This window comes from Condylura cristata, unplaced genomic scaffold (genome assembly GCF_000260355.1).
Source record: "Condylura cristata isolate star-nosed mole 26May11 unplaced genomic scaffold, ConCri1.0 scaffold00028, whole genome shotgun sequence".
Classification (NCBI taxonomy): domain Eukaryota; kingdom Metazoa; phylum Chordata; class Mammalia; order Eulipotyphla; family Talpidae; genus Condylura; species Condylura cristata.
The window spans coordinates 17,204,783-17,230,444 of record NW_004567129.1 but is presented as its reverse complement, the minus strand read 5'-3'; the positions used below and the strand labels follow the sequence as shown (position 1 = coordinate 17,230,444).

Sequence of the window (25,662 nt, the reverse complement as noted above, 5' to 3'; positions counted from 1 at the left end):
GTTCTTGTATGCATAAATAAATAAATCTTTAAAAAAAAGATAAAAGGAAGAAAGAAGTCACATTCCCCACTCTCAGCCCTCAGCCCAGGTGGTGACACAGTGCGTAGGGAAGCCTGGGGTGTGCAGCGTAGGAAGACAACATGCGGACTCCAGTCCCCTCAATCATGGGGAGCTGCACCTCAGTATGCCCATCTACACACCTGGCGTCTTACCCCCGAGACAAGTAAGCCACAGAGCGCTCAGAGATGCTCCAGAGACCACACATTTCACATCGATGAAACAGCACCAGGTCACTAGGCAGAGAAACAGCCCAAAGCTCAGCACCTGCCTGAGAGGCCACCAGCCCTGGCGGCAGTCAGAGACAGGACAAAACCACCATCTCCACTTGCCTCAGGCAAGAACAGCACCTTCTTCTTCAGGACAGGGTCTTTCCCAGGCCCACAGATAAACACCAAGCTTCTCACGGGCACTACACAATACGAGACTGGGCTCAAAGTGGCACGCTGACAGGGAATGTGCCAGGCGCCTAAACACAATGAGTAGTAATCTGGGTCTCCAGAGAAAATCGTAGACTGGGCTGTCTCTCAAGGATGTGGCACAACCAAAACACCCAAGAACACCACCCCACACGGCCTTTCACCTCAAAGAAGCCATCAGCTACCAGTCTCAGCAGCCCTCCTCCACATCTACCAGACAGGAGAAATAGTACCAAGAGAGAAAGGAGGACCATGGGAAACCATGCCAAGAGACAGGACTTCGAGCCCCTGGCCCACCCCAGGGTCACTGGCTCTCAGCCAAAGGGCCCTGACTGAACCAAAACAGAGGAGTCTTTTCTCCCCTCTGCACTCTCAAAAGCACGCACAAAGCCAAAGCCCTCCTACATTGCCCCAACCCTCTGGATAAACTCTATGATCCTAGTTATTTCCGTCCAGCCACTGCCCACCTCATGCTCTGTGTTCCATGTTTTTTTATTAACTGTTCCGTCAGCCTGGAGCATCTGTGTCCCGCTTTGTTCACCTAGGACCTGCAACTCATCCTTCCAGACTCAGCATCATCCCCTTCTATGAAGCCTGCCCCAAACTCTGATACCAGAGAGGTCTACGCTCCGGGCCATCCCTGGGTACAGCACACACCACGACCGGCCCTTTCTATACCACCCTACAAGCTCATGTGCCAGCACATCTGCCTCCTCTTGGGACAGCCTCCTGCCTATGCTCCTGGAACCCGGGACTGGGGCAGAACTATGAGCCAGCACACTGCCTGGCCAAAACAAGGCACTGGCAGGTGCAGGCTTGGTAGGGTGGCAGGGGGCTGGGTACTGGCAGCAGAGGAAAGCCCCTCAACTCCATCCAGTGCTCTAGCCCAGGCTTGCTGCTCTTGGGTAGAGTCACCCATCACATGTCAGGACGCTGCCGCCACCAGGATGATGTTACAGTCTATTTTGAGGGTCACACTGGAGCATCTGTCAGCCTAGCCAGCCACACCCTCCATGTGTCATCACTAAGAGCTGGAGACACCCACAGGTCCACGAACTCTGGTTAAGCAAATCTTCTCCCTTTGAGACCTCAAGCTTCAGGGCTTCTTATAGCAAGATCAACTCAGATGGCCCTTATCTCCCGGCACCACCAGCCAGGCTCTGACATCACCACACCCCACCAGATCTGCTTCTGGGGTTCCCAGCTCTGGTGACTTGGCAAAAAGCAGCTTAAGCCCATCCATCCGTGCCAAGCTCTCAGCCCAAGCACAGCCCACCTTCTCTTGCTCTCCCTTATATTTAGGGATCAACCAGAAAGACCAGCCCCTGGTCAAGCTAGATACCAACCAGACTCAAGCTGATAGATGCTGGCTTCAGCTTTGTTCTCCTGCCACCTAGCCCAGGTTTGGCACAGAGTAGGTGTAGAGATACTCTATGAAACCTTAAAATGGAAATTTCAAAACACTCAGTGTAGGCTTCTACCAAAGACACTTATCAGAACCAAAATTTTTTGAAAAACAATGACACTGACAACTGAGTTCATAAAGACTTTCACAAAAGAGGCCCATATGAAACCTAGAGAAAGTATACAGATTCGGTGGGATGACAAATCCGCCAATCAAGCCCATTCCAGAGCACAAAGTACTTCTCTGGCCCCACTGAGCACTAAGACCTTTCAGCTCTGTCCCCCATGAACACAGTGTCCCCCCTGAGAACCCATCCAGACACTCCTTTACTCAGGGAAGGAATGCAATGGGGAAGGCAGCAGCAGCACAGACACACGTATCTGGGGCCGGGCACGGGCACCTGACAGGTTAGGTTACTCTACTGCACACCCTAAGCCCTGCAGCCGGGGCAGGTCACCAAATATCCTAAGGGCTCAAGGCTCTCTCACAAAACAGGTACATCATCATCTACTCAGTCACTCTCAGAGATGCCATGAGGCAACCACATAGTACAGGAAAGCTACACAACCGGTTAACACCTGGGTCATGGAGCCCAGGTCGGAAACACACCCCCAAAATCAACAGGAAACAAGCTGATCAATGTCTGCCAGTAACTGCCCGTGGCCTCCTCAAAAACACACCTGGTCCCACAACATCTGGCTACCCCTGTTCATAAGAAGGTGGTCATTTATTCCAAAAAGAGGCTGCAAGGGACCCTGTATTGACCATCTGACAGTGGTCAACCAAAGCAGGATATAACAGGCCTACATACCATGGACCTTTTTAAAGCCAGGATTTCCACATCAGTTTAATGCCTACACTCACTACATGCTGGCAATGGAGTTTGGGAGAATTCTTTACACTTGCAGGCAACACTGTCTGGAAAGAAATCGAACAAGACACAGGAACCTTTTTCAGCAAGATCTACTTAGAACTGAAATGTTGAAAAGTAGATGGAGCAATCCAGACCACTATGTTAAACACTCCACTTTTGAAAGGCTTTTCTCTCACTAGCTTAACTATTATCTATGATAAAGACCATCCAGAAAACAATTTATTTTCTTCCCTACTCTTGGGCAATGTGACACTAAAGCACCAACAATTCAGCCAACATTATAGCTATTTTTTCACTGTTTGTTTTAAGAGGCCATTCTCATTCACCCTAGTTCAAGCACAGTAAATATGTGTGCTTATCAGATGGTGAAAAGGGAAAATAAACGCTTTTAATAGCCTTCAGTAATTTAAGTTTCCTATTATAAATGCACTAGAGAGGAATAAAAGTGAAAGATACAATGTTGTGTCATGGTCAGAATTTCAGTCACAGGATTCTGGGTTAAAGGCAGCTGAGATGTTGGTCGAGAGCTGCAAAGTCCCATGATTCACCCACGACCACACAGCCCTCCCAGGCAGGGCTATTGGAGCATCGCTGAGGAAACAGGCAGAGCTGGGAGGCACAGCCCCTTGACCGGGCACCTTACATGCATCACAAGAGAGACAGTCCTTAAGAGAGTAAGGATTCTGAAAACTCAAAAACACACATGGTGTTGGTACAAAGATAACTGGTGGGGCTGGCAAAATTCCCATCTTCCCAAGGCAGTGGCAATCGTGTTATTTCATAACTTATACACCTGCTTTGTCACAACCACTGGATAAAAGACAGAATGAGAGAAAAAGAAAAAGAAAAAAAATCTCCCCTCTGATTTCCGGTGTTTGCTTAGCTCACCCTAGAATAGGAATCCTCCCTAATGCTGACTTTAATGAGGACCTTCCTAAAGCTGGTCCAACTGGTGTTGAAGTCCTGGACTGAAAAACAAGTTTATGAGCAACAAGGTCACCTGATTGTGACCATGTGCATGCTGTTTACCCTGAGATGACAGACCAGTGGCTGCCACAGCTTTGATGAATGCTGGAAAGACTCTACTATCCCTTTGAAGCCTCTAAGTGACTAAAGCCATAAAAAGGAACATTAGATGGAAGAACAGTGTGAAAGGAGGTAAATCATAGACACCACAAAACAGTGGGGGAAATCCCATTCTTAAAGAACACTGAGTTGTTAATGTAAGTTTGTTTCCCTGACCTGTGAGGTATTTCATTACATCAATAAAGAGAAGGTCCCTCCTCCACCTCCAGTGCATCCACTTGCCATCAAGGACTGCTACTTTAACTAGGACATAACCACAGGCAGGTAACAGAGGTAGTCCACTATTCAACTCTCTGCAGCACAGATGGCTCAGAAGCTCAAGAGACCTGGAACTCTGACCACAGATGTCAAGTCAGCTCCAGGGAACAGCTCCCTGTTGGGGGAATAAAAGGATGGACAACTTACCCATCTCTTCCTTTGCTGACAATCTTCACCTCAAAGTAATAGATGCCACAAGCAGCAGGTATAGGGTGGGTGGCACGGACTGAGGCCGCATCTTTGTGATTTTTGCCATGACCTAATAGGAGAAAGCAAGGAAAGCTTATCAGCAGAAGGAAAAAGAATGGAAGTCTCATTCTTCTCTGCTCCATGGCAACTCCAACCCTCCATAGCCAGAGGAAGACTTTACATAGTCCAAGGAATAATTAGACAACTGAACAAACATATATACCTCCCACCTTTGGCTTACCTCCTCCAGAGAACAGCAGCCCTGCAAAAGACACTATCTCCCATGCAAACTAAATGGGGCAGCAAGCAATGTGGGTGCAAGTGAGAGGTTCATGAAGGCTGCTGGCAGTTTCTCCAAAATATAAGCAGCCCACCTGGGAGCCCAGGATGGGAGTAGTCCTGAAAGACTCCACCCCCCCTCTTCCCACCTTTAGCACAGAACCCCAGGCCCAATCTGGGATGCACAAGCCCACGAATTTCTGGCTAATGGAGAGAACGTGACACCTTTCTTCAGATACTCCCCAAACTAAACAGCAGGTGTAGAGCCCAGCTGGAGTTGGGAGTTATCCCAGGTCGAGCAGGAAGGCCTGCGGGGTAGAAGATCGAGCACAGCACTGCATCTGGACACCTGTTGCAGATCTCTTGACATCGGGTGTCTCAGGGCAGAGCAGACTAGGCAATCAGTCCTTGGCCTGGTCAACCCCACCACCCTGGACATCCCACAGGAGTTAAGGCCCAACGCGGAGCACCCCGGCCGGGGAAGGGAGGAGACAGGGCAGGCGCCTGAGCAGCAGCGACGCCCTGAAGATGCTTTGGCCTTTCCTCCAGCCGGGGGCTAAACTGGCTCATACCTTTGTAGTGGACGCGGAGGTTGCCCTGGGAGAGGCCGATGTAGTTGTACTTGTCCTTGGGGCTCCAAGAACGCGGCAGCGGCGTCTCGTGCTGGTTGACTGCAGGGTACAGGCGCTGCAGGCGCCGGCTCAGCTCCTGCTCCCCCGGGGAAGGCAGCCCGCCCCCAGCACCCCCGCCGGAGGAGTCTCCAGCCTGCGGGCTCCCAGCTCCCGGGTCCGCCGTCGCCGCCGCCATCTTGGAGGGAGCTGCTATTGTGTCACTGGGGGCGGGGAGGAGCGGGACCAGATCCGCCCCGCTCAGCCAATGGCCCGCGAGCCAGCCAGGGCCGCAGGGAAACCGAGTCCGAGTCCGGCACCTCTCTTTGGACATTGCCACGCCTCGCCACACTTCGGACTCCATATCCCATAATGCAGAGCTCTCCAGAGGCGGGGCAACGCAGGCTGGCAAGAACCTTGGGAGATGTAGTACAACCTGCTCAGTCACAAGCCTATACGCCGAGACATAGAGACACCGAAAACTACAATTCCCATTTGCAATAGGGCTCCGGCCACTCAGTTCACCTCCCACCCCCAAGGCCTCTGTTTATCCCCCTGCCTCGGTTCTGGTAGTTAGGGTCAAATTCGTTGTGGTGACTGACTCTAAGGGACTCTAAGGGAACCTCGCACCCGGATCGATGTGCTTCTTTGCTACTTGGTCTTACTCTCAGCCCGCGCTGACTGGGGTCGGGGCGTGGCACAACTCTGACTCCGCCCCCGCCGCTAGGCTGCTGGGGGCTGGTCGCCATGGCGACGAGCTGTACACTACCTCGGCTTTCTGGGCGGTGAGTGCCGCCTGCCCGACTGCCTGAGGGATATGGCCTCTCCGAAGCCAAAGACACGGTTGTCCACTTTCGCGTCTCCGTCGAGGTAGGCGCTGGCAAAGTTGAGGGCGGAGAGGAGGGCGTAAGTGCTTGCATAAATGGTACCTAATCTGTACCTCTGCACCTCCTACCGCTGTCCGTTGGTCCAGGGCTGCAGCCCCAAAGAATCAGTGATGCAGAAACAGGATATGACTTGTCAGCTCGAAGAGTATGGGGTAGCAAAAGAGCAGGAGCACTTTATCATGACTAACAACCACCTGTCTTGTATTGAGCATATATTATGTTCTAAGTGCTTTATGTACCAGATTTAACCCCCCAACAACTCTATGAAATAGTACTATCAGTTTACACAGGAAGAATAGATGCCTGGAGAGATTATGTGTTTTACACATATTATAAATGGTGGAGCAGAGCTAGGATTTCACACGCATAACTTCACAACCCAGCGACGTGAGACTCCTGAAACTGAGCTCTTAGCCACAGGGATAAACTGTCTCTTCGCCCACCGAAGAAACTTGTCAATTGCTGGCTGACTCTAGGCAGCCCAAATACATCTACAACCTCAGGGTAGCTCCAGAGGTGTAGCTTCTGGTCTGCAAAATATGACAACACACTCTGTTAGCCAGGAAAACCACAAAGTATACGAACTTAAACACAAAAATTGGGTAAATACCTTTCAAGTTTTGGAACTTCAGAGGTTTGTGAAGTTTCAATCCCTATCACTGTACCTCAGTGATAGGGATGATACAGCCCACCTCACAAACATTGTAGAGAACATTAAGGCAAGAAATGTGAAGCTTTCCTCACAATTCATACATAAAATAGACATTCAGTAAATTTAATGAATCTAGTTTCTTTTATTCCTTGTGAGGGTTGGGGAAGTAATCTCATCTAAACTCTAATCCTTCATGATCTGCTGCCTTTAAAAAAGCCAACAGGGCCTCCCTGATGATGCAAGGGGTTAAGTAGCAGCAGCTATCTGCAGCAAGAATTTGATCCTTGGCCAAGGAGCTGACCCACATGGCGCAGCAGACCTCTTCTGTCTCACCTGCTGCTCCCTTCAGCAGTGTAATTCGCAATCTGCCTGTTCTGCTCCCTACTCTTGTCTCTGGTGAACCTTCTCACCCCCTGCACCTCTGGCCTGTACCCAGTTCTTGTGTGCATAAATGAATATTTTTTAATGCCAACAAAGTGTTCTCCCTGGTGGTCTAGGGGTTAAGTCTCAGCATTATCAATACTACAGCCTGAGTTCAATCCCCCCAAGTGAGCTGACCCGCATATGGCATAACAGACCTCTCCTATCTCACCCACTGCTCCCCATAGCAGTATGTTTCAGTAGATCTGCCTATTCTGCTTCCCTCACACCTCTGGCCTACACCCCAGTTCTTCTATGCAAAAATAAATTGATCTTTTTTAAAAGCTTGCAAAAGTCAGAAATTAAATGCCAATTTGCTTATTTTAGCCAAGCAGGCTTGAGGATAAATATAGTTACCCAGTGCAGGATTTTAGGAAACTGTAGTAATATTTGGAAGGAATATAAAACAGACTCTTGAGAGTTTAACGAAACATTACATAATGGCTGAAGTGAAATTTGATGGCAGTATAAAATATCATTCTGTTGGGGGAAAAGATGTCCTGAATGAACTCCACAAACAAAGGTTTTATGGACCCTACCCTAACCCTAACCCATTCAGACCAAAGAGACCCAAGATACCAAGCACTACAAATCCCATAATGTCATCACTACTGAAGGTAGGATTGCTGGGAACTGAGGGTGGAATTAAACAGCCAGGACTGGTATAGGACCAGACATGTGGGCCTTGGGGGAGGCCTTGGGTTTTTTGCCAAGTTTCAGTGTACTATTGGGGTTCCAGCTAAGTGGAACTGGTGGGACATATTCAACAATTTACCACTTTTTCATACTGAGTTATTCCTTTTTCATTTCCCTTTTCTGTAAACAAACCCTTTATCAACTTTTTTGTGTGTACCTGCAGTTACATTTCATTACAAGTCCTTTTTAAGCACTCAGGTGGGAACCCACACTCAGGCTATCCCATTTCACATTGGAGTTGCCCTGTAACAGTTGGAAAGACTCTACAGATATATTAGCAGTACCCTTTACAAGAAACTGTTCATCTGTGTGTTCATCTGGGGTAGATTTTTCCTCCCCCTTGGCTTTCTCTGTTACCCTCTCAGCCTTAGCACAGTAGATGGAACTCAGCAACTTGAATCCACTCAATACCAGGGCAAACCCCTGACAAATACACTAACTTGTTATGAGTTAAGTAACTTTCTTCAGTTTTGAAGTAGACATTTAAGTCACTGTTTCCCATTCATCTTTGGGGATTGGCATAACATATCTAATAGAATAATAAAGATTATTATTATTATTTGCAAGTCTATTTTTCATTGTCGCCTCCTAAAATATTCAGAACTAATGTCCATTACCTATTGTGCTTTCCACTTGTCAATGCCTCGAGATTTATGGAGATCCCCAAGGCTGTTTTTAAAAAGATTTTATTTATTTTTGCACAGAAGAACTGGAGAGCAGGCCAGAGTGCAGGGGGGTTGAGAGGATTCACCAGAGACAGAGTGGGGACAAGTCCAGGCAGATCTGATATACACTGCTGAGGGGAGCAGTGGGCAAGACAGGAGAGGTCTGCTGTGCCATACGCGTCAGCTCCCTGGCCGGAGATCAAACTCAGGCCATTGTGATGGGACTCTGTGGTGGTAGAGCTGAGACTCTACCCCTAGGCCACCAGGGAAACCTCCACACACACTGTTTTCTTGCTTATCTTGTCTTTGTGGTAATTCCAGCAGAGTTTAGAAAATTGATAGGTCTTAACAGGAAGGTACTCCAGTGAGTAGATGTATCCATCTGTTGTATCCTGTCTCAAACCCATGACTGTCTAGACAGAACTCCTTTTTCTACACGTCTACTTATTCTACATGTCTTGCTCACACTTGTGCAATTGGGAGACAATAGAAGACTGGAGAGTCTTCATTGTCACTGCTTCATGGAGGAAGACTGAGGAGCCCTGTAGGACTTATTTCCCCACTGGATAAGGGTTCCAGTGTGGCTTTCAACTTCCCAGGATTTTGAGTAGACCTACTCACATTTTTATGGACAAAGACTCTGAGGTTCAGAAAGGTTAAATATGCCCATGATTAGACCCTCCCTGGTGACACAAGGGTTAAAGCACAGCACTATGAGGCTGTCCCCTGCCACTGCGGCACATGTTTGTTACCCGGCCAGGGAGGTGACCCACTGGCGTGGAGACCTCCCCTGTCCCGCCCCGTCAGCTGCTCCCCTCAGCAGTATATTGACAGGCAGTCAGTTTGCCTGTTCTTTTCCCTCCTCTGTCTCTGGTGAAGCCTCTCGCCCCCCTACACCTCTTGCCTGTATCCCAGCTCTTGTATGCATAAATAAATCTTAAAAAAATATATGGCCAAGGTGACCAGTTAGTAAGGGGAATGAGGCACAGGTCTGTCTGGCAGCATAAATCACCATGCCACCCCTAGCACGCATTACTGGAATTACTTCCTTCTTTGGTTCTACCTGGATCTGCCCCAATATGCAGCCATCCCTATTGGCCCCTTAATTGCCTTCGAGTCTGAGCAAGGCTCACTTCCCCAGAGACCTAGTTGTTAAAATCGCCTTAGGATCCATTTCTCTCCCATCCTGCTGTCATCAAAAACATCTGTGCAGCTCCTTGCAGTTTATAGACTATTTTTGCATTCTCTTTTACTCTTATTTAAGCTTCCAACAACTCTGAGATAGGAAAAGCAAGATTTTCTCCATTTTTCCTATGTGAAGACAAGGCTGAGAAATTTAATGACTTGTCCAAAGGGGTCCTGTTAGAAAGATGTCAATCCCTGGACCCTCTCTGGTGGCATGACGAGTTAAAGCACAGCACTATGAGGCTGTCCATAGCCACTGCAGCACGAGGCCAATCCCTGGCCAGAGAGGTGACCCACATGGCTTGACAGACTTCTCTTGTCCTGCCAGCTGCTCCCCTCAGCACTGTATTTCAGTCAATCTGCCTGCTCTGCTCTCCACTCTGTGGTGAATCCCCTCATCCCCTGCACCTCTGGTCTACACCCCAGTTCTTGTACACATAAATAAATATTTTTTAATTTTAAATAATAGTTTACTTTTACATCATTTTGTGCCTTTTTCTATCTCAGTTGTAATCCCCATGGGCTTCCCATCACCAAATCACCCATGTGCCATCACCATAGTCCAGTGCACTTCCAATAAATCTTTTTTTAAAATGCTAAGAAGAAAAATGTCAAGCCCTGTGACCCTGTCAGCCAGTAAGTTGAGACTGGAGAATCATACCCCAAGTGTTATGCTTCTTGCTTTGGTATGACTCCCCCAAAGTGTGCCAGTTACTCACATCACACTGACATTGTAGTGTCAGCTGAGCACACTGGTAGTATGGGCCCACCAGGTCCTGGGCTCCTGGAGCAGCAGTGAGTGGGTGAGACTCATGATGAATATAGGAAAATGGTTTGGGCCCAGGCCCATGAGCTGATTGACAGGATCTCTGGGAATCTAGAGGCAGAGCTGGGAGCGCCCAAAGCCTGGCTCTCAGGGCAGATGGCACCATTTCTTATGGCTGTGAGAAAGGTGGAAAGCTCTGCCACTCACCCTGCCTTCCCCTTCCTTGCGCAGAACACATGTGGGGCCTTCAGGAGTCACCAGAGATGATCCAAGCTTCCCAAGAATCAAGAACTTCCAAAAACGCAAGACTTCTCAGAAACGGGAAGGGCTGGTTAGTGGTTTCATCCTGTTGGGACCCCAAATATCAGCTCCCAGACCCTATCTGCCTCCCTCTCTGTAACACCAAAACACCAAACACTTGAAACATGCCCCGCCGAGTGGTTTCTCCCCAGTCAGGGCGTATGGCCCAGAGGCTCTGGGTGGGGGTGTACACTGGCTACATGGCTTCTGGAAAGTCTTCACAGGGATCCCTGGACAGCTCAGCTATCTGGACCACGTCTCTTCAAGCCTGTCAGGTGCCAGACAGACTGCCACGTGCCAGCTAGGATCTAGAGTTGTCGCAGCAGATCTGCCAGTATCCTTCAGGGCTGTGACTGGATCTATTTGTTTTTACGGACCCAACTTAATAGGGTACTTGAACGGCTGCCATATATTTACAGCTCCAGAAACGCTGTGTATGCAGGCTTGACGGGGCTGGAGATACTTTACCAGCCTGAGGAAAGGTCCTACCCCCATTCCTGTTTTTTAAAGTATTTCTATAAAAAGGAATGCTGTCTCAGTAAGTACTTTTATTGACACGCTCACAGGATTGTTATTTAGTGAATAGACAGCCATTGTCCAAATCTCACAGATGAAAGGACACACTTGAACATATTTGTAATTCCAGCTCACAGTGGAGCACTGCAGGCTGTTTGGTTAGTGGCTTTCCTTGTGTGAATGTCACCCTGGAGAATTTGGGGCCATATGGGCCACACGCTTTATGAGGCTACCAACTCCCAACATGTAGACCCTAACTCCAGGAAGCAAGAACAGGGAGAGAAGTGTGGGCTCTGTGGAGACTAGGCGCATCACCAGCCTCACAAGACCAAATGACTTGGGGCGTCCTCCTCCCACCGCAGGGGGCCCCCCTTCCTTCTCTGTCGGTAGCCTCCTATTCCCTGCATCTGAGACCCGGCTCTCTCTTTTGTGCGGTGGTGGCAGAACCACCAGGGGGCGGTGTTCCCCCGCGCTAGCCACCCCTTAGGCCTTCCTTCCCGTCTCCGCCTGCAGGGAGAAGCAGAGAGCACTAAGCACCCCGGTTCCCAGGCCAGCATGGGCTGCGCCTTCCCAGCTGTTAACAGCCAAGCCAAGATGCAGAGCACAAAGCAGGGTGACCACGTTCTCCCCAGGCAGACTAAATACCACGACTTGCCGTTTGAAAAACTTGTCACTAATCCCCCAGGGTTAGGTACTTCTTGGGCAACTTTCCAGCTGTCTTCCCAGGTTACTCTGCAATTACATAAAAATTATATCACATCATCTTTTAAACAAAAATTTGACTTCATTTTTTAACTTCTCTCATTTTTCCAGCTTTTCTATTCTACTTTTATTATTTATTTATTTATTTTTGAATATTTATTCATTTATGCATACAGAACTAGGGTATAGGCCAGAGGTGCAGGGCTGTAAGAAGCCTCACCAGAAACAGAGTGGGGAGCAGGACAGGCTGACTGATGAGTACACTGCTGAGGGGAGCAGTGGGCAGTCAGGGGAGGTCTGCTGTGCCATGGGGGGTCAGCTCGCTGCAGGGGATGGAACTGGTGCTGCAGTGGCTGGGACTAGCTCCGTAGTGCTGTGCTTTAACCTGCTGCACCACCAGGGTGGGCCCTCTCTTCTACTTTTATTTTTTGTTTATTGTTCTTTTCCTCCTCTAGCAGCTCAGAGGCATCTTTTCTAACAGTAAAAGTATTTCAGGCCCTCCCTGGTGGCGCAGCAGGTTAAAGCACAGCACTGAGAATCTAAGGCTGCTTCCGCATGAGTTCGATTCCGGCCTGCCCCGGAGGTGACCACATGGCGTGGCAGACCTCTCCTGGCCCGCCCGCTGCTCCTCTCAGCAGTGTACTTCATCGATCTGCCTGTTCTGCTCCCCACTCTGTCCCTGGTGAATCCTCTCACCCTCTGTATCTCTGGCCTGTACCCCAGTTCTGTATGAATAAATAAATCTTTTAAAAAAAAGTATTTCAAGTAATTAAATATCTTGAATGCTTCCCTGACCATTTTCTGTTTTAAATATGTACATTTTTAAAAGATTTATTTGGCCCTCCCTGGTGGCACAAAAATAAATAAATCTTTTATTTTATTTTTTTAAAGATCTATTTATTTATGCATACAAGATTTGGGTTATAGGCCATAGGTGCAAGGGGTGAGAGGATTCATCAGAGACAGAGTGGGGTGTAGAACAGGCAGACTGACTGAAATACACTGCTGAGGGGAGCAGCGGGCAGATCAGGAGAGGTCTGCCACACCATGTGGGTCAGCTCCCGGGCTGGGGATGGAACTCGTCCTGCAGAGGCTGCGGATAGCTTCATAGTGCTGCACTTTAACCTGTTGCGCCAACAGGGAGGGCCCAATAAATCTTTTAAAATAAAATCAGGAAGGGAAGGAGGATACAGAGGAACATCAGGAGGGGGAGCAATGCTGTAAGGTAACTGCATGTGTCCCTTCCTGCAGTCCTATCAGTTCTCCGCAGGTGATCTGTCCCCATGGCCCACACACACCAGTGGCCAGACCATTCTGTGTAATCGAAAGCCCTGTTCAGAGGACTACCGGAAGCGAACAGGGTAAGCTGTGGTGGGCCTGTGCTGAACAGGGGTGTGCTACCCCAGGCCCAGGTGCAAGGGCCCTGTAGGGTGCCTGTCACATCTCAGTCCACCATTCCTGCAGCAGCTGGCAGCACCAGCCCCTGAACACTGCCAAGCCCAGGTACCTGGAGCAGCTAGAGAACTACCTGCGCAAGGAGCTCCTCCTGCTGGACCTGGGCAAGGATTCTGCCCAAGAGCTGAGGCTGCAGGTCAGATGGTGGAGAAACGCGGGGAGGGGAGGGGGCAGGGGGAAGAAGCTGCTCACCAATTCTGAGCACTTCAGACACTCAGGAGACCAGCCTTGCCCAGCTCTGACTCTTCTGGGTTCCCCTTCCTCTTCAAGGGAAACATATATGGTGTGATTGGGCAGTATGGAGCCAACCTCCTGATGTTCGGTTTTCCCGAAAGGACAGGATGCTTTCTGTGCTCCTCAGCGCCCACTGTGGTTGCTGGGCATCAGTAAAGGGAGGCTGAATGCTGGCCGCCAGGCGAGCAGGGGCCACACAGTTTCCACAACCCAAGCAACCACAGCCCCAAGCTTGAACAATTAGCCCAGACACAGAGAAAGAGAGAGAGAGATCTAGATGCGGACTAAATTCTAGTGCATACTGGGGAAGTCCCTAAGTCCTTGTTCAAACAGGGACAATGCGGGGGAATCCCTGACAGAGATTTGCTTTGCACCTGTGTGCCAGAACTTGGATAGGCCTTACACACCATCTCACAGCTGCAGGTCCCTACCCTACAAGGAACAGAAGCTTGGAGAAGGCCAAGGGCATTGGTGGGGGGGGGGGGCTGGGATTCTAACTCTCATGACTGATGCCAGGTCTGTACTCATTCCAGGACACAGTGCTCTCTCCCAAAACTTCCTACATGTGCAGGTGGGACAGGAAACCACACCTCTACTTGGTAGGCAGAATGTGGGGCTAGAACCTTCACTCTCCTCCTGCCCCTCCAGGGCTCTAAGATGATGAGGGGGTGCCAGTGAGAGGCCAATTGAGACACAACACATAGAAAAAAATGGCTATCTGGAAGGCCAGAGACGACTCAGTGCCTAGGCACAGAGAGGGAGGTCCCAACCCTGTGATCTGCCAGGCCTCAGAGCTGGCAGCAGGAGAGACCTCTGGGAAGCAGCTGAGAGGGACAGAACTGCCCCTCAGTCCCATGGCAGTGAAAGACCCAGTTGTTACCTGGGGCATTCATCTGACTGTGAGTCACTAGTAGCTATGTGCTGGGACACTCTGAAGTCAAGGAAAGGCAAACCGAGGTCCTACTGAGGGCAGCAGCTATGGGCCAGTAGCTAAGAGATTCCCTTTTCTTGACAGCCTTACAGAGAAGTCTTTGAGTTCTTCATTGAGGACTTTAAGACATACAAGCCATTGCTGTCCTCCATCAAGAATGCCTATGAGGTGATGCTGGGTAAGACCGTAGCTTCCCCAATGGGCACACAGCCACGGGCTGCGGCCTTAAGGTTACCAAGCCCTACTCAGTCTTCTGGCTCACACTGTCCTGCGAGAGGTGGCCTGTGGTGGGACACCTGACCACCTCCTGTCCTTTCCTACTGAGAGTGAAACTCAAGAGTCAGGGAGTACATCTGAGAGTGAAGAGGCTCCCCCAGCAGGCTTTGGAGGGGCCAGGCAAGGGGCAGCAGCAGGACTGAAGGCTGTAGGGGAGGGCTCACGTGAGCCCCTGGCCTTACCTGGACCAGACCCTGGTTTATATGCAAGCACAGAGGCTGTAAGCAAGGGCTGTGCTGTGAGCAAGGTATGCACAGATGCCTGGGGTCTGTAAGAGCCACAGCCACACTGACCGCAGGATCAGTGTCTCCCGGCTGTTCGCTGTCCCTGACCCAAGAGGAACTCTCCCACGTGTCCTTGGTTAGCCCAACAGAGGGAGAAGATTCGGGCTCTGGAGCCCCTGAAGGCCAAGCTGGTCACTGTGAATGAAGACTGTAACGAGAGGATCCTGGCCATGAGGGCTGAGGAGAGATACGAAATCTCCATACTGAAGAGAGAGAAGATGAATTTGCTGAAACTCATTGACAAAAAAAATGAAGAGAAGTTGGCACTACAGAGTGAGGTGAACGGAAGCAGTCTGGTGAACAGCTCCCTGTATTCCTGACACCCCACCCTTGGAGGGACCTTTGTCACTGAGGTGACCCCTAAACTCCACCCTTCTGCCTGAAATAACACTGAGCCACCACTTCCCCCCAGATGCCTGCTACCTCCACATCTGGGCCTCCTCCTCAGCTTAGCACTGGCTCTGTGCGTCAGAGTCCTGTTCCTCGGTGGCCACTCTCCATGGTTAGCAGCGCTGGCCCTTTGCTGGAGTCTCAGGAATGGCCAGCCTCCTTCTCCTCTCCTGTTCCAGTTCCCAGGTCCTCATGAGACCACTCAGCATCTGTCCCATTCCCTGTGGTGACCAGCTGCACATAGAACCCCAGAGGCAGCCTGACCATCTTTCCTAACAGGTGAGCAAACTGAGGAAGAGCTTGGCTCAGGAGTACCTGCACTACCTCACCGAGCGCGATGCCCGCAAGATCCTCATCGCAGACCTGAATGAGCTACGATACCAGCGGGAGGACATGTCACTAGCCCAATCCCCAAGTAAGCCCAAGGCTTCCTTTCCAGGAGGCACTGCAGAGGAGTCTGGATCTCACTACTCACCCCAATTCATTCAACTCTCCTAACATCTGCCCAGTCCTCAGCTGGTCATGACGGGAGATGTGGATATCTTCTGAGCTGGACTGAGAATCATAGAACCAATGTTTGAGTAGGAAACGATTGCTGGCAGCTGATGCAGCATAGATCCCCTGAGGGCAGGACAGGACTGGGACCCCATGCTCTGGGCTTCTCTAGTGAAGGCTGAAACTTTAAGCTGGTAGTGCTGTGGGACCAAGCAGGGGTTCCTAAGCAGGGAAGCAGAAGGGCCTGGGACTGCCCCAAGGGATGCTTTAACCCTGCCCTGGGCGAGAGATCCCAGAGTCAGGGTGATGTGAGCTGGTCGGGCCCCCTGGCAGGCGTCTGGGGGGAGGACCCCATGAAGCTAACGCTGGCTCTGAAGATGACTCGGCAAGACCTGACCCGCACTCAGATGGAACTCAACACCATGAAGGCCAACTTCGGAGACGTCGTGCCCAGGAGGGACTTTGAAATGCAGGAGAAGACCAATAAGGACTTGCAGGAGCAGGTGCTGGTGGGCGGGTGAGGCTGGGAGGGGCTGTGAGTGGGGAGCAAGGGCCAATCTCCTGGCCCACAGCTGGACAGCCTGAGAGCTGACTATGAAGAGGTCTGCAAGGAGCACGAGATCCTGCTGCAGCTGCACATGAGTACTCTGAAGGAGCGGGACCAGTTTTACGCAGAGCTGCAGGAGATCCAGCGCACCTCCACGCCACGGCCCGACTGGACCAAGTGTGAAGGTGACGGTGGCGTGGGGGCCCCAGGGACCGTTCAAGTGTGCGATCTGGACCCCAGAACCCTTTCCCCACCTGCAGGTGTGGTGAGTGGAGGCCCGGAACGTTGGCTTATGCTAGCAGAGGGCAAAAACAGCGACGAGCTGGTGGACGTACTCTTGGAGGAAATAGGCGAGGGGCTGCTCCGGGAGAAAGACTTCTTCTCTGGTCTGGTAGGCGAGTCCCTGGGCCGGGGATGGAGTGTGAGGGGAGGGTGGGGGTCAGTGTCAGAAGATCCAAGCCTGGCTGCTGGGAATGCCTGGGGTTCTGCCCTGTTTGAGGGTGGGTCCCAGAGATGAGCTGGTATTCTCCCTTCTAGGGCTATGAGGAAAGCACCCCCCCTTTCCTTCGCTTTGAAGGCAGTGTTCCAAACATGAAGCCAACCAAGAAGGCTGTGGTTGACCTCATCAAGGAATTCTGGAAGGAACGTCTTAGTGAGGAGCAGGTCAGATGTCACCACGCGTTTCAGTCTGAAGTGCTAGGGTAAGAAAAGGAAGCCAACTGACCATGTGCAGGTTCACCGGCCCGTCTTCCCCCTGACCCTGCAGAAAGAGAACTTCTCGGATTTCTTCTTCAATTTCCTGGAGCGTCGCTTTGGGCCTGGTGATGCCATGGCTTGGGCTTACACTATCTTTGAAAATATCAAGCTTTTCCGCACCAATGATATTATGAGTCAGTTCTATGCAGTCTTGATGGGAAAGGTGAGAGTGGGCCTGGCCCTCTACCCTTGTTCCCCACACAGGCCATCTGTCCCTACCCTAGGAAGCAGGAAGTTAGTGAATGCTTCCCTCCCAGTAGAACAGAGAGAGCGTGTACGTCAGGCAGAAGGAGATCATAGCCCAGCTGGTGAAGGAGATGTCAAGTATTGACAGCCAGAACGAGGGACTAATTACCATGGAACAGTTAAGGTAAGAGGTTGGCCCCCCCATCCCAAAGTCCTGCCCAGCGTTGCCTCTGGCCAGGCACCCAGGTATGCAGAGAAAAGGGGATCCTGGTGGGAGGGCACAGCCTCGGGGCTGGCTACCCTTTCGAGCACTCATGGGGCTGGTAGCGTGGGCACAGCGATGGGTGGCCAGGCCTTGGCCAGGCCCCTGTTGGCGCTCACATTTCCCCCCCAGCACTGTGCTCAAGAGCACCTTCCCCTTCAAGAAGGACGAGAGAATTCAGGAGTTGATGGAGGCAGGGGGCTGGCAACCTGACAGCAGCAACACAGATTTGCTCCAGTACCGTTCACTGTTTGTGGAGGTGTGTAAGGGTGTCAGAGTGGCCCAGCCCTACCCTAACTTCTGCTGAGCCCTAACCACTGTCTTGTGGCAGGACGAGGAAGGACAGAGTATGCTCTTTGTGAAAAAGCTGCGAGAACAGTGTTTGAATGAAAAGGACGAGTACTTACATGAGCTGAAGCAGGAGCTGGGCCTGGAGCTGTGAGTGACCAAGGGCCCTCCCGTCCACTAAGCCAGAGGCGGGGGTCTCTCTTGTGCTCTAGGCATGCTGTTGGATACTGCTCAGGTCTGGCAGTATCTTGGGGTTTAGGCTACAAAGAACGGTCAAGGCCTCTCTTTCTCTTTCCTGTGGGGCAGCCGTGAAGATGTGAACCTGTTCCGCCTACGTGAGGCCCTAATGAACATTGATCCCAGCCTGGACAAGCAGACCCTGAACAGCTATTTGAGCCAGGCCGTTCAGATCCCTGTGACAGAACTGCCAGAAGAGGGCGAGAAGGAAAAGGGCATTGTGGTAAATGTCAAGACCGTGCTGGAACAGCTTCACATGGCCGACGTCAGGCGCATGGGACCTCGAGAACAGGACCCTGCGAGCTAGGGCCTCTGGGAGTAGCCTGGGCGCTACATGCCGCTAACCCCTGACTTTTAGCATAAAATTGTTTGTCTGAACCCATGCTGTTCTCCAGGCGTGCTGGGAGTCCAGGGGAGAAGGGCTGGTTTCTGCCTGGCTGGCACCAGGATATACACCAAAGTCAGCGAGTTCTGTTTGTGACATTTATTGATGCTGGGGGTGGGGAGGTGCCCTAGAAGGGTATGTGGGCCAAAGGGTCCCGTGTGGCAAAAGGACAGGTACTGAGGTCCGACCACTACTGGGCCGGGAAGACAGAGTTGCCACTGAATGCACAAGGGATGAGGAGCTGCCGATACTCCAGGGGCAGGTGCCGCTCCACAAGCACATGCAGGGAGACTCGGTCGGTGACCAGGCCCTGCCTGCAGCAGAGGACAGAGACAGAGTCAGCGCCCCCGCTCCATCCCACGGCCCCAGCTTCTGCCCACTTACCTTCTCATCAGCAGCTCCAGGTCCTCTGGTCTCACAGTCTTGCGCCCGGCATGAGCAGCAAATACCTCTAGGTCATCACAAAGATGCTGGAAGTATTTGTCCAGGCTGCCAACAAGGCCAGTTAGAACAGACTGAACAAACTGCGCATGCTCTCAGTGGCTCCTCTCCCCGCCCCAAGTACCAGGACTCACCACTTCTCCACCATGTCAAAAGCCTTCTTCTCCATGGGCATCTTAGCATAGAAGCTAAAGAGTTTTGCATAGTGGCTCAACCCAGCCTTGTAGGAATCTTGGCGGAGCCTGGGGAGTCGGGCTCTGGGAGGAAGCCTGGCTGGCAGAGGTTCTGGATGCTCTAGAGGTAAACTGGGTACAGGAGTGGACAGTTAGTTGGACTGCAGCCTCAAGAGACCCCTGATCAAAGACACTGGCTCCTGCCAATACTGGGGCACATGCTACTTGGCTGCCCTAAACTAACAGCTCCAACCACCTGCTGGAGGGAGTGGGGATGGGGAGGTCCCACAGAGACCTGGTCTTTCCCTAGGGCCTGGTTCTTCACGTTGAGCTACTGTGCTGGTCCAGGCTCATCATACAAACTGGTACTTGCTCAAGCCTATGATGTTCAGGCATTGGCGTGGACATTCCCTCCCCTCCGCCCAGTGCTGCCTGTCCAACCCTAGTATCTTTTTCCAGGAAGCCTTCTCAGACTACACATTAAACCAAGCAAACCCCCTTACCCAGGCTCCTCTCAGCCCTTGGAAGCAGGTACCTATGCTCTCAGTGAGCCCACCCAGCCCAGCTCCACTGGGCTTAGACCTATCTATGCTTGGGGGTAACCTTGTGGTGCCTGATACAACCCCAGTGCTTACCCCTTCCCAAGAGGCCCATGAGGAATAAAACTGTGAGATCTTACACTGCAGGCCTAGGTGGTGCAGCTGGCTCAAGAAGCTGACATTGTCTGGCCCGAAGAAACTCAGGGATGATACTGGAGGCCAACTCTGGACTTGCTGCAGAGGAAGGTCAGGGTTCATCAGGGAGCTGAGGCCTGACCACCTCACCCAACCCTACAAGCTCACAGCTTCTTTGTTCTGTTCCTCGAGGTTCCCCAATAAGCTCTAGCCAGCCAACTGAGGGACCCTGAGAGTCCTCATTGCCCAACACAACCTGTGCCTAGAGACACAACTCAGAAAAGCCTCCAGGCCAGACGCTGCGCCCAGCTGTCCTTCCTGCTCTCCCCAGGTCCTGGCCCACATCCCTGCGTGGAGCCCCTCACCTCTCCTGCCAGTGGCGTCCTCATTCCCTGAAGATTCTTCTGGCACCTCGGCCTCAACAGCCTCCCAGGACGCGTCCGTTTCTGTCATATCTGTGTCTCCCTCATGTTCTTCTGCACCGGGAGACTCCTGTGCTACTGTTGCCTCCTTTGCTTTGTTCACACTTAAGCTTTCTCCCATCCTTTCTTTTGCCTCCTCCACGACTTCACTCTGTAAAGGCTCGACTCCATCTTCACCAGAGACATTGCTGCTGGTATTTGGGAAGTTCGCAGCAAGGGCACTGGCTTCCCCTGCCTTTCCTGCCAGAAGTTGGGCTGGCTCCTCATCACCTGAATCGGAAGAAAAATACGCGTGAGAAGCAGTAGTCCTCGGCTCTGAGAAGGGTAAGATGAAGTAGCCAAACTCAGCGCCAGGACATTGGTTTGGGGTCTCTTAGCACAACAGTGATTCTGAAGTTTGATGGAGCAGGAACCAACAGTGAGGAAATTCTGGGATTATACGCATGTAGGCTTAAAGAGGCAAACCAGGGACCTTCCTGGTAGCGCAGAGGTTCAAGTCTCAGTGCTATCAAGCTGTCACCAGCCACTATAGCACGAGTTCAATCCCCAGGCAGGAAGCTGACCCACATGGAGCAGAAGACCTCTTCTGTCTTGCCTACTGCTCCCCTCAGTAGTGTGTTTCAGTAGATCTGCCCGTTCTGCAAACCATTCTTCCTCTGGTGAATCTCCTCACAAGCAGTCCCTATACTTCTGGCCTGCACCCCAGTTCTTGTATGTATAAATAACTAAAAATAAATAAAAAAAAAAAAAAAGAGGGCAGACCACCAGTGACAACTCTCGCCCCAGTGAGGTCTGGCTCCAGGTCACCTGCCCCATACTCACTGTTGTTCTGCAGCTCAGGCCTGCTGTGCCATGCCCCGTGACCAACAGGCCTCTCAGCATCTTTAACTCCCATGGGAGCGGGGCACGGCAGGGAGTGGGGCACTCTGGGGGAAAGGCCAACCGAAGGCTGGGAGAAGGGCTGTGTGTCCTCCAATACCATGTCCGCTGGTGGGGCAGCAACAGGCGTTTGGCAGTTGTCACCTAGAGGGCAAGGGCCAGTTGGAACCCTGTATTCCTGGGTACTGGAACCCCTGAGTTTCTCTCCAAGAAGAAAAGAGACTACGTGACACCACAGGGCTCTCTGCTTACATTCCTGCTCCTCAACCTGCTATTTAGCACGCCCCGGCTCCAGAGCTTGCCCCATCCAAACCACTCACCTGTGCCTTTTCTCCACTTCTCATTCTCTTCTCCTCCATAAAACCCTTCCCTTACTCTGGTGAACTTGACTTATCTTCTGGAATCAGGCTCCCACACATCAGTTCTGCCAGGACAGCTATTCTCTTTCAGCCTCCCAACAATCTCTAATCACATCACACACCTTTCCTACCCTCAGCCCTTTCTCTCCTCAAGGATATGGGGTTCTTTCTAAAAGACACTGGAACTAAGACTGGGCTGTACTCAGACAAGGGAAAATCTGTAGAAAGAACTCCTCATAGACCTACAGACCAGATTTATTCATTACCCTTGACACAATACATAGTCACTGGGGCACAGCTTTCTTCATCGGCCAGAAGAGGAAAATCTTAACCTTACCTGGAAGAGCCAAGGCCAGGGAAGTATCTTTCAGGTCCTGTAAAAATGCACCCACATCTACAGCTCGGCGGGTGAGAGGTCTGCGGGCCAAACCAGGCCTCTGTACTGACTGTGGCTGGAGAGGTGTGGCAAAGGTCAGGTTGAGGGAGCTGGTGGAAAGGAAGAGGCACAATGGAAGTCAGGTACTTAAGACCCAGTCCCCCAACCCTCCTAGAGTTCCCCCACCTGCCCTGGAATTCTCATCTCTGAGAACACGGCCATGCTGTCAGGTTATAACTGACTGTATGACCAGATTCCATCCTAGTCAGCACCTCTCCTCCATCAACCCCCAGAATAGGCAACAGTACCTGGTGTGGGAGGAGGCATTTGCATTCCCCTGAGGCTCTGCAAGAGGATATATATAAAAAAAAGAAACCATGATGAATTACCCAGGCCCAGAAGAACCTTCTTTCTATTGCCTTCTCTTTTTCTTTAGAGGACAGGTGAAAAGTGTCCCAGAGTTTATACATAGCACTTCACCTTGGGAGAGAGGCAGGTCCTGATCCATTCCTTGTTGAAACACTGATAATCTCAGCCTCTGCTTCTTCCTGCCAGGAGCTAGCACACCTGGAGCTAGGGCTGTGGATGGCTCAAGCTTAGGAAGTTGCAGTTCCAGGCTACAAGGATAGAGCTGATCTCAGGCCAGAAAACCCAATTCTGGCTTTGGGGATTCCCAAGAGGCTCACTGGTAAGAGCTGCCCAACTACCTAGCCCAAGGTGGGAATTTACTCTGTACCTGCCCCGGCTATTTTCCAGTCTTGAGGGCTGGACAACATGTGGTGCTGGAACTGGCTTTACCACTGGTTCTGGTATCACAATGGAAGATTCTGGGGCTGCAGAAATAGCAATGAGAGGGTGAGGCTGGCAGGGAGACTGCCCTAAATAAGGAATACTGTGGCTGGCGGCATCCCTCATTCTAGTCATCAGACCAGGGTTCACGTACCAGTTAGTAAGATGTTCTTCAGGAGAGTTCGAGGCGTCTGCTCTTCCAGGTACCCACTGGCTTGGATATGAGTCGATCTGCCAGTAGACTTTGGGTAAAAGCACCAAGTAATTAGTCTGCTGTTTTGCCTTGAGATTCCCTCAATGTGGATTCCAGAGCAAGATTAGACAGAGAGCCTAAAGGCACCCAGATCCCTTTACTGGCCATTGGGCTGGGCACTTACCCTGGTTCTACGGGAACTCCTCCTGGCTGTCATCTTTGTTTGGCTGCTCCGCCTCCTGAGGGAGGGTGTTTCAGGTAGCGCTCCCTGGGCACTATGTAAAGACCAGTGTCTCTTATGTAGCAAGGGGACACTAGAGGAGGTAGAGTACCTTCACCAAGGATCTTTTACTATAGGATCAGAAACTACTTGCTGCTTCCATAGCCCTTCTTTCCAGCTTCATGCCATAGTTGAAGTAGAGCCCATGGAAAATAGGAGGAGAGAATATGATGACTCAACTACAGAAAAGGGCTATACAAGGCTCCACAGAGGTTACTTTGGCAGAATTAGGATCAGTCACACAAACAAGAGGAGTTACTGGAAGAGTATCCATTAGAGGAACAATCTAGAAGGATCTTTAAGTATTTCAAAAATTTTAACAATTTTTAAAATTGTTGTCAGAGTCTGACAACAATCTCCACAAGGTTCACCTCAGTCCTAGTCTCTCGAGTCCAGAGCTACATAAATGTTCCCAGGGTACTGCTCCCACTTCATAACTTCTAGGTCTAAACATACAGTGAGGGGTCTCACTGGTGGCGCAAGGAGTTAAGTCTCAGTACTACAAAGTTATCTGCAGCCACTGCAGCACAAGTTCAATCTCAGGCCAACGAGCTGACCCACATGGCACAGCAGCCCTCTTCTGTCTCACCCACTGCTCCCCTCAGCAGTGTATTTCAGTAGACCTGCCTGTTCTGCCCCCCACTGCGAGTGAGCCCCTTAATCCCCCTGCTCTGGCCTACAACCCAGCTCTTCTATGCGTAAATAAATAAAATAGGGCCCTCCCTGGTGGCGTAGCAGGTTAAAGCACAGCACTAAGAAGCTAAAGCCACTTCAGCATGCGTTTGATCCCCTGCCCTGGAGGTGACCCACATGGCTCGGGAGACCCCTCCTGACCCGCCCGCTGCTCCTCTCAGCAGTGTACTTCGTTCATCAGCCTGTTCTGCTCCCCGCTCTGTCTCTGGTGAATCCTCTCACCGCCCCTGCACCTCCGGCCTGTACCCCATAAATAAATAAACTCTTTAAAAATTAAGTAAGAGCATAGTGAAGGGCTGTCCAATAGCGTAAAAGAACTATGTAGCCCCATTCTGGCAGATGTCAACTTCCACAGTCTGCACTGTGAGCCCACCACAGCTCTCAACCACCAACATGCCGAATTCCCTGCCTCCCCACTTGTACTTAGGCTGTGCTCTCCAGCTGGGAGCTATAGAGGGTGCTACTAAAATTTGCAAGGCACGGTGGAACCACCAGGGAGGGAAAATTTGCAAGGCAAGGTGGGGCCACCAGGGAGGCAGTTCACAGCAGATACTGGATACTCTGGTTTGGAGACACAATGACATAGAAAAAAAGGGTAGAAACCAGTTCCTGAGCGCCTATTCTTCACCTCCAGAGGCGGACACCAAAAGATGTAGCACCCTGGTATGGCGTGAGGACACAAATAGCTGACCCGAGCACAGCTAGACGACTCGTAGACCTGGGCTTTCTGCTCCTCTCCAAGAGTTTCCCTTTGCAAACAGGATCAGCGACCTATGACGGGAAAACCGCCCCTTCCCATCACTCCCCGTGAGCTGTAGGCTCACATACCGCGTCCGAGCACTCCGGGGTCGTCGCGGAGTGCGTGGGTCCGCTGTATCCAGCACGTGCCGCAGCAGTGTGCGCGTCGTAGGTTCGCTGTCAGAACTGTAACTGTCCGCCATGGCCTCAGCTGTCCGCCCTCTCAACCGCTTGAATAGCGAAGGACTCCGCCTTCCCGCCGTCGCGTTTGAGCCAACTCTCGCGAGACGGCGAGACGGCCCCACGGCCCCACGGGAATTGTAGTTTTAGTCCTTCTGCCCCGCGGAATATCGCGTTCTGTGGTACTTGCTAACTGGTTTTGGAAGCATCTTAAGGGAGCGAGCACAAGTAAATTTGTGCAGCCAATGGGAGGCTAAATCGCCTCATCTGTGAGTTGAGGATGATACCCATATTCAATGAGATAACGCCCAAGTGACGCCTGACACATCTTAAGGCAAACCATCAATAAATGAGTCACCATCATTAGAATGTTTTTCATTTCCATCTGCCTCTCTGAAGATGAGACACAAAGCCAGGAAAACATAACTTTGTTTTATATGTGACCTGCTCAGCTTTGCATTTGCCAAGACAGCTCTGTCTATAGGGTCTTTATCTCTTAGAAGAGACCTCTTAGCTCACTGCTCCCCTCAGCAATAGACTTGCCTGTTAAGTAAATAAATGCTTAAAGGAAAAAAAAGATACAATGATTTTTTGCAGAATTTTATTTCTACTGCACACATTTTATAAAAATTTTTAACATATAACAAAATGTTACTATATAAATAAAAGCTCTTTGAAGAGGTTCAAGTTGTGGCCCTCAGCTGTACAGACCAGCAGAAGTAAACAGAAATACAATGGTAGCACTTGGGTATTAAGACCAGAAAAATAGTTTTTT

The 25,662-nt window shown here is 51.0% G+C and overlaps 3 protein-coding genes across 5 annotated transcripts in view; 1 reads left to right on the top strand and 2 right to left on the bottom strand.

Moving 5' to 3' along the window:
• RANBP10 (RAN binding protein 10) overlaps positions 1–5,482 on the bottom strand; it is a 62,011-nt gene extending 56,529 nt beyond the window's left edge. The window contains exons 1-2 of the mRNA XM_004690464.2: positions 5,140–5,482; positions 4,247–4,358 (exon numbers count right to left, since the gene is read on the bottom strand). Of these exons, the coding sequence (XP_004690521.1) occupies positions 4,247–4,358; positions 5,140–5,374 (347 nt within the window). The 5' untranslated portion in view covers positions 5,375–5,482. The remainder of the gene's footprint in view (positions 1–4,246; positions 4,359–5,139) is intronic.
• A 331-nt stretch (positions 5,483–5,813) lies between these two features.
• Positions 5,814–18,612, top strand: TSNAXIP1 (translin-associated factor X interacting protein 1). The gene is made up of 15 exons (XM_004690218.1): positions 5,814–5,960; positions 13,216–13,325; positions 13,429–13,555; positions 14,669–14,762; positions 15,226–15,422; positions 15,814–15,949; positions 16,363–16,532; positions 16,602–16,761; positions 16,837–16,967; positions 17,114–17,239; positions 17,343–17,495; positions 17,593–17,702; positions 17,913–18,039; positions 18,112–18,218; positions 18,375–18,612. The coding sequence occupies exons 1-15, from the start codon at positions 5,814–5,816 to the stop codon at positions 18,610–18,612; spliced, it is 2,133 nt and encodes a 710-aa protein (XP_004690275.1).
• Positions 18,613–18,775: 163 nt separating this feature from the next.
• Positions 18,776–25,662, bottom strand: part of CENPT (centromere protein T) — a 9,273-nt gene continuing 2,386 nt past the window's right edge. Inside the window, exons 1-13 of one of the 3 annotated variants that reach the window (XM_012730774.1) lie at positions 24,798–24,951; positions 23,181–23,271; positions 22,958–23,045; positions 22,751–22,847; positions 22,495–22,631; positions 22,323–22,359; positions 21,976–22,124; positions 21,223–21,423; positions 20,344–20,670; positions 19,984–20,077; positions 19,266–19,436; positions 19,075–19,179; positions 18,776–19,004 (exon numbers count right to left, since the gene is read on the bottom strand). In XM_012730774.1, coding sequence (XP_012586228.1) covers positions 18,881–19,004; positions 19,075–19,179; positions 19,266–19,436; positions 19,984–20,077; positions 20,344–20,670; positions 21,223–21,423; positions 21,976–22,124; positions 22,323–22,359; positions 22,495–22,631; positions 22,751–22,847; positions 22,958–23,045; positions 23,181–23,271; positions 24,798–24,910 — 1,734 coding nt within the window. In that variant the 5' untranslated portion in view covers positions 24,911–24,951 and the 3' untranslated portion in view covers positions 18,776–18,880. Of the gene's footprint in view, positions 19,005–19,074; positions 19,180–19,265; positions 19,437–19,983; positions 20,078–20,343; positions 20,671–21,222; positions 21,424–21,975; positions 22,125–22,322; positions 22,360–22,494; positions 22,632–22,750; positions 22,848–22,957; positions 23,046–23,180; positions 23,272–24,797; positions 24,952–25,662 lie in introns of those variants that run through there. The other 2 variants (XM_012730775.1, XM_012730776.1) reach the window with 2 other exon arrangements.

What these genes read in the sequence shown, in the direction of transcription:
- TSNAXIP1 (XM_004690218.1), top strand. Translation starts at nt 5,814, where the DNA reads ATGTGCTTCTTTGCTACTTGGTCTTACTCTCAGCCCGCGCTGACTGGG. An exon ending in AAGACTTCTTCTCTGGTCTG is followed by an intron (nt 16,968 to 17,113) that starts GTAGGCGAGTCC and finishes TCTCCCTTCTAG; the next exon opens with GGCTATGAGGAAAGCACCCC. An exon ending in ATGCAGTCTTGATGGGAAAG is followed by an intron (nt 17,496 to 17,592) that starts GTGAGAGTGGGC and finishes CCCTCCCAGTAG; the next exon opens with AACAGAGAGAGCGTGTACGT.